Source organism: Lipotes vexillifer, unplaced genomic scaffold (assembly GCF_000442215.2).
Source record: "Lipotes vexillifer unplaced genomic scaffold, Lipotes_vexillifer_v1.1 scaffold394, whole genome shotgun sequence".
NCBI classification, from domain to species: domain Eukaryota; kingdom Metazoa; phylum Chordata; class Mammalia; order Artiodactyla; family Lipotidae; genus Lipotes; species Lipotes vexillifer.
In genome coordinates this window covers 551310-557902 of record NW_006791731.1, presented here as the reverse complement: position 1 = coordinate 557902, position 6593 = coordinate 551310, and the positions used below count along the sequence as shown (strand labels likewise).

Genomic DNA, 6593 nt, shown 5'->3' with positions numbered 1-6593 from the left:
CACGCCTAGGGGCTGCCCGTCAGAGCCGAGGCCCCGCCCCAGCCCGCCCCGCCGCAGCCCACCGGCCCGGTCCCACCCCACAGTCTCCGCCCCACGCCCGCACCAGTAGTCAGGGCTGTCCATCTTGTCCAGAAACTGGTCCAGCTCGTCAGGGGTGCGCAGGGGCTTATAGATGCGCCTGCCGTCCAGGTCGTAGCCCACGTGGGGGAAGTCATCGTACCACTCCAAGGGCACGTTGCCCACCGTGTTCCGGATGTCCTGGGGCAGGAGGCCAGCATATTGGCACTGGACACCCACTGTGCCCACCCGTCCCTCCAAGCCCCCCAAGAGATACAGATGAGAGGGAAAGGTGAGAGCAAAGGGACTGGCTTCAAGGCTAGCCAGGGGCAGCACCCGGGCACCCTGACTTGTGCCTTCTCCCTGGGGTGTGACGTGGCAGGGCAGCCGGCACTGTCCCCCACCACCCCCCTGACCCTCAGAGGCGCCGGAGCTGTACCTTCACATTTTCCACTGAAGTGGTGCCAACCCCAGAGCCTCCCCCCTGGATTCCTTGGCCAGGGCTCTGGGCAGCCACAGGCAAGGGTGACCTCATCGCCCGTGGGCTCCCTCCCCTGGCGGGGGGCCTTAGGCAAAACCGGGTAGCCACGGGCAGGGACTCAGGGAAGACCCCACCAACCCACTACAAAGGGAGGCCGAACCCACCGCCCTGTGACCTGCAAGCGTTCAGGGACTCCCCAGCCCCCCAGCCCTGTCCCCCACCCCACCCTCAGCGGGCAGAGCAGCCACATTCCTGGACACACATTCCTGGTCGAGGCCCCTGCCAGCCGCCACCCTCCCTCCACCCAGCACGGAGACTGCTGCCCAGGCGGCCGCTTCCTGCAACAGTAGCCACGGGAGGAGTGGCCCCGATGAGACAGCACGGCCGGGAGCCTGGGAACCCCTCCCCCTTACAGCAGGACAGGACCCTCTGGGAGCTGCCCCTCTGCACCTGCCCCCAGCCCCCAACCTGCCCAGTTCTCCCAGCTTGCCCATCCTCCAGGTGTGCCCCCGCGTCCCTGCCGTTGCTAGGAATGCCCTTCCTTCTCCTGTGACCCCCAAGTCTACACAGCCATCCCTGAATTGGACAGACTGGGGTCGGGGGGGTCGGTGGCCCAGAGAAAAGGCCCACGGGAGCACTCAGCAGGGGGACGGGGTGCTGGTGGGGGTTCTCCAGAGCGGAGCGCAGGCAGGACCCGGTAAAGTGGGCACACACAGCCTGGGCCAGACCTGGAGGTTGATGCCAGGAGGGGGCAGGTGCAAGAGACACAGGCTGTGTCATCAGGCGACCCCAGGCACGAACCTGAGGTGTGGCGGCCAAGGGAGCTGGGGCTGAACTCCAGCCCCTCAGAGCTGTTCTCTGCCCCCTCCTCCGGGCACAGATGGCCCAAGTGTACATGGGAGGGAGAGACAGACAGGGTGTGGCCAGGCGCTGGGGCCAGGGCAGCTGGGTTAACTTGGTCATGCCAAGCAAGAAGGCCCGGGTCATGGGTCCTGCTTGACCCTCCTGCCCCCCACCCCGCAAAGAGGGAGGAGAGAAGGCAGCACAGCGCTGGTACCACCCAGAAGGGGGCTCCCCCTTCCCCCGCATCCCCCAGAGACAGCAAGATGCTCCAGGCCCCTTCACCGTGGCGCGAGAAGGCAGAGGGACAGAGGGCCCCTGCTCCAAGCGGCCTCCAGGGGCTGGGAGGCGGGGAGGAGGGCGGGCCGGCGCGGGGGAGGGGCCGCCTCGGCTATAAAGGCCCGGCCTGCGGCCCTGCTCCAGCCCGGGACGCACACGTGCGCGCGGCGCCGCAGCCGCCACCGCGGGAGCCCTGAGACCCCGCGCCCCCTGGCCTGGGCGGCGGCGGCGGCGGCGGCGGCGGCGGCGGCGGCGGCGGCGGCGGCGGCGGCGGCGGCGGCGGCATGCACGGCGCGCCGCGGAGCTGACGGCGGCCGCTGGCCCCATGTCCTTCGCGATGCTGCGCTCGGCACCGCCCGGCCGCTACCTGTACCCCGAGGTGAGCCCGCTGTCGGAGGACGAGGACCGCGGCAGCGAGAGTTCGGGCTCCGACGAGAAGCCCTGCCGCGTGCACGCGGCGCGCTGTGGCCTCCAGGGCGCCCGGAGACGGGCCGGAGGCCGGCGGGCGGGGGGCGGCGGCCCGGGGCCTGGGGGGCGGCCGGGCCGCGAGCCCCGACAGCGGCACACGGCGAACGCGCGCGAGCGGGACCGGACGAACAGCGTGAACACGGCCTTCACGGCGCTGCGCACGCTCATCCCCACCGAGCCGGCCGACCGCAAGCTCTCCAAGATCGAGACCCTGCGCCTGGCCTCCAGCTACATCTCGCACCTGGGCAACGTGTTGCTGGTGGGTGAGGCCTGCGGCGACGGGCAACCCTGCCACTCGGGGCCCGCCTTCTTCCACGCGGCGCGCTCTGGCAGCCCTCCACCCCCGCCGCCCCCGCCCCCCGCCCGCGACGGCGAGAACGCCCAGCCCAAACAGATCTGCACCTTCTGCCTCAGCAACCAAAGAAAGTTGGTGAGTGTTGGCCGCGGGTCGTCCCCAGAAAGGGAGGCGAGGAGGATGGGGCGCCCCCCACCTCCAAACCACCCGTGCAACCCACACCTGCCTGGCAGAGAGGGCGGGGCCAGAGGCAGGCAGAGCTCCCCAGCAGCACCTGTTAACCCACGCGCAGCCCCGAGCTCAGGGGGGGCGCAGCACGAGGAGGAGGGCGCAGCTGGAGCAGGCAGGGCCGGGCCTTCCCTGGACATTCTCCCCACGAGTCCCCTGGACACAGGCTCCCACGGGGACCAGACAAGGGCACCCAGGGCCAGATGGGGCAGGAGACCGAGGCAGGGCCAACACCAACTTGGAAGCTAAGGGACCAAACCAGGGTTGGATCAAGCAACTCTGGCCACCCACCCTGTCCCCAGGGGAAGGAGACTCAGGGGCAGTGGGATCCACTTGCTCTGCCACTGGCCTAAGGCTTATCGGGCACCTGCCTGCCCTCCCCTGGCCCCTGCCCCTGGGGCTGCCCACTCAGACACCAGTGCAGCTGTGGGACCCGCTGGCAGGAGCGGGCAGGAGACTTGGGGGCTGGGGGAGAGGCCCCGCTGCGGGAGACGCTGGCTGGCCGTGATTTACGGCTCCTGCTGTGCTTGGTGGCACCGGAAAAGCAGGGTGAGCAGGCAAGGAGAAAATACGGCGCGGCTTTCCCCAATCCCCATTTCCTCTCCAGACGGCACGCGCGAGCTCCTGGGGCCTGAACATCTGGGAAATTTAATTTTACAATTTCGGCTGTGCAGCAGCGTACTCCCCTCCCCAAGCCGCTTGGGGAAGCTGGGCTGAGCGTGTAAGGGGGGTGCTTTCAGCACCCACCACCCGAGACAGCACCCAGTGGGGAAGCCCAGAGGTGCAAGCTGGCACTGGTCTCTGCACGGGCCCTGACACTGCCCTCCCCTCTGCAGAGCAAGGACCGAGACAGAAAGACGGCGATTCGGAGTTAGAGGCGGATGCTGCTGGGCCATCCACGGAGAACCCCCATGGACCTGACTCGGGCACAGGCCTCCCTGAGGGCACCCCCCAGGCCAGCCCTGCCCCAGCTGTGAGCGGGGCCGATGGACAGACAGGCGGTGGGACTCAGAGCTGGCCCAGCACTTGCCCAGCCCCACTGGAACTTTCCGTGCTGGCTCCCAACCTGGTTTTCTTCTGGTCACTATGTGCTGGCATCTTGTGTCTTTGATATGATAATATAAAGTCTGGAAACTTTGTATAATTAAAAACAAAACAATTATCTTCTAAACACGGACGCACACTGTCCTCTCCAGCAGTTGAGAATCCACCCTGAGCCGGAGCCCGAGCCCACCCTCCCACCCCTCAGGGCTCTGTGGGCCAAGGTACCCAGTTCTCGGGGGAGGCCCCCCACTTTCCAGGGCTCAGGGCCGGCGCGCCCAGCACCCCCGACCAGGGAACTATGGCGTGGGGTCCAAAGGAGACCTGTGGGGGGAGAGGAGGGCGAGGGACCGAGCAGGACGCAGGCAGCCCAGGCCCGGGAGCAGTCTCGCCCCACCCCTGCTCCGAGAGCCTGCCTGGTGTCCCAGTGCCCTGAAGGGTCCTCCGTGCTTGCGGCACGCAACTTGTGGGTCCGTCTTCAGGGCCTCGGCACCTCAGCCTCTGCCCACGGAGCCCCACGAAGTGGGCATGTAGGGGAGGGTAAGCGAGGGGCACTGTCTGGCAGAGTGAGTCCCCAGGCCTGAGGGCATGGACCAGGTGGCAGATGCCTGTGTGTACCCCTGGGGCCCACCCCTACCCCCAGCCCTGCAATTGGCCCCGGCAGCACTGCTCACACCGGGAGGACCCCTGGCTGCCCACCACCCACCCACCCACCCACCCACCCAACTCCCCCAAAGGCCCCACCTGCCCATGAGGAGGGCAATCCAGGCCTCTCCCCGAGCTGTGCACAGCTGGCGGACCATTAAAATCTTGCAGGTGACAATTATAGACTAGTGGCGCGAGCTCCACAGGCACAGCAGAGAAGAGAGGTGGGGGCGGCTCTGTGCAGGCCACCCCAGCACCCCCAGGCTGGCCAGCAGCCTGACTTCCGGCCAGCGGGCACCAGGTGCCAACCCCGGGCCCTGCTAGCCCTCAGCACAGGCTCCGGGACCCCGGGAGAGGGCAGGTGCCGAGGCCCACGTGGGCACCCCAACAGGGCAGGGCTAGAGCTGCCCCCTCCTCTGAACAGACGGGCTCCAGGGAACCGAGAAGCAGGAAGCGATGGTGTAATTTTGGAAGAAATTCTCAAAGCCAGAGCCATTAAGGACTAGAAAGGGGGCTGTGTCCAACCTGATAGAAATATAACAGGATAAAAAGTCACAACGGCAGGTTCCACTCAGAGAGAAACCCAACCCCAAATTTCCTCTCCTTAATCCTGCAGGAGCTTACAGCTGGCCAGCCAAAGGCGGGGAGAGGGCATGCTCGGTCACCCCCACCCGCCTGCCTGGAGAGCCAGGACCCAGGAGGAATGTGGGGGTCTGCCTGGGGGATGAGAAAGGCACCCCTTCCGCCCCAAGGCACCGAGGACACTGCGAGAACGTGACCCGCGGAGGGGCAGGCGGGCAAGCAGGGATGCCCCCCAGGGTCTCCGGCCTGCCTCCCCTGCTCCCTGGGGCACCAGTGCAGTTCTGTGGGGACGGTCTGTGGCCCACCTGCCGCTCACCCACCGGCCTCACCTCTCCATACCTGGGCTGGGTGGGAGTGCACCCTCCCTCACAAATCCTCCCGAAGACGATGGGCAGCAGGGGGCAGGGGGCCACACGCCCTGCACAAAGGCCTGAGAGAAGAGTGCGGGGCGAGGGGGACAGGCAGGGTGAGGCCGGAGGGGCATGGGTGTCAGGGACCCTTGGAGCCGGTGCAGGAGAGGAGAAGGGGCTGAGAGAGCCTCGGAGATGCCAAGTCGGTAGGAGAGGACAGGCCGTTGGGACGGTCCCCAGGGGCCGGCAGGTCCTGGCACAGGGCGCGTGGGCCAGGCCCTCGGCTGCTGGGCCTGTGACTCCGACAGCGGCTGCAGCTTGGCTAGCCTCGGGCCCGGGCAGTGGGCCCGGTCGCTCCCTGAGCTGCACCGGTAGCAGCAGAGGCTGAGAGCCTGGCCCGCCAGCCAGCAGGAGAGGGAGGGGAGGGGCACGCCGTCACCCTCCACCGCTCCAGAAATTCAAACCATACTGGGGGTGGCGGGCCGGCCCGAGCCCCTGCGGCCCCACGAGAGTCCACTCGGCTACTCACGGCAGCCGCCGGGCCCCCGTCCACCACAAACCCCACTTCCTCCCCAGGACGCCAGCCTCGCCCCTCCACCGAGCCTCCGCGTGCCAGTGCCCCACAGAGGCTACACGAAAGGAGGGCCCAGCCCGCACCCTGGGCCAGCAGCCGCCTCTGCGGGCCAAGCAGGCCTGGAAACGCTCTGATGGCCATCAGGGCCAGGCTGTCAGCTCCCTGTCCCCAGCCTGGGGAACGAGCTGCTGGCGGCACCACGTGATCCATCGCCAGGCCGCCTGAGCCCGCAGGCCAGCCGGCCCCCACCCTGCGCAGCACCTGCGGGCTGCCAGGAAGCACACGTGACCCCGTGGGGGCGGGAGACCGCCGACCCCTCCAGGGCCCAGACAGCCCCCAGCCCGCGCGCTCCCAGGGGGCCGCCATGCCCCAAGGACGAGCCTTCGGGCAGCAGGGGTCCCCCACCCCCTAGGCTGCACCGGACAGGGCGGCCACCGGCTGATGTGTCGGCTGGGATTTTTCCGCTCTCGCAGAGCCCCCCCCCTCCCCCTCCCCAAAGTGGCTGCAGCTGTCAGGACCGCAGATTGGAACTGCAGGTACGGCGCTGGCCCGCTGCCCACCTCCCTCCCGTGTCTGTCTGAGAGAAAGGAAGCCGGCCCACCTCTGGAATCCTTCACTCTCTCCTCGTTCCGCCTCTCCCACCTGTCCCCGGGGAGCGCGGGGTCAGCCGCCCTCGCTCGGGCTCTCTCTTCCCCTTGCCCCTCTCCGATTACAATACCGGCAGTGTTCCCTCAGCTCCCCCGACACGGAGCC

The 6593-nt window shown here is 68.2% G+C and overlaps 2 protein-coding genes across 2 annotated transcripts in view; one reads left to right on the top strand and one right to left on the bottom strand.

The window, feature by feature from the left end:
• BOP1 (BOP1 ribosomal biogenesis factor) overlaps window positions 1-6593 on the bottom strand; it is a 19435-nt gene that overhangs the window by 2618 nt on the left and 10224 nt on the right. The window contains exons 6-7 of the mRNA XM_007464604.1: window positions 104-258; window positions 1-5 (exon numbers count right to left, since the gene is read on the bottom strand). The exon at window positions 1-5 is cut by the window's left edge and continues 122 nt beyond it. Of these exons, the coding sequence (XP_007464666.1) occupies window positions 1-5; window positions 104-258 (160 nt within the window). The remainder of the gene's footprint in view (window positions 6-103; window positions 259-6593) is intronic.
• Window positions 1939-3523, top strand: SCX (scleraxis bHLH transcription factor). The gene is made up of 2 exons (XM_007464545.1): window positions 1939-2555; window positions 3485-3523. Exons 1-2 carry the CDS (start codon window positions 1983-1985, stop codon window positions 3521-3523), a joined length of 612 nt encoding a protein of 203 aa, XP_007464607.1. The 5' UTR covers window positions 1939-1982.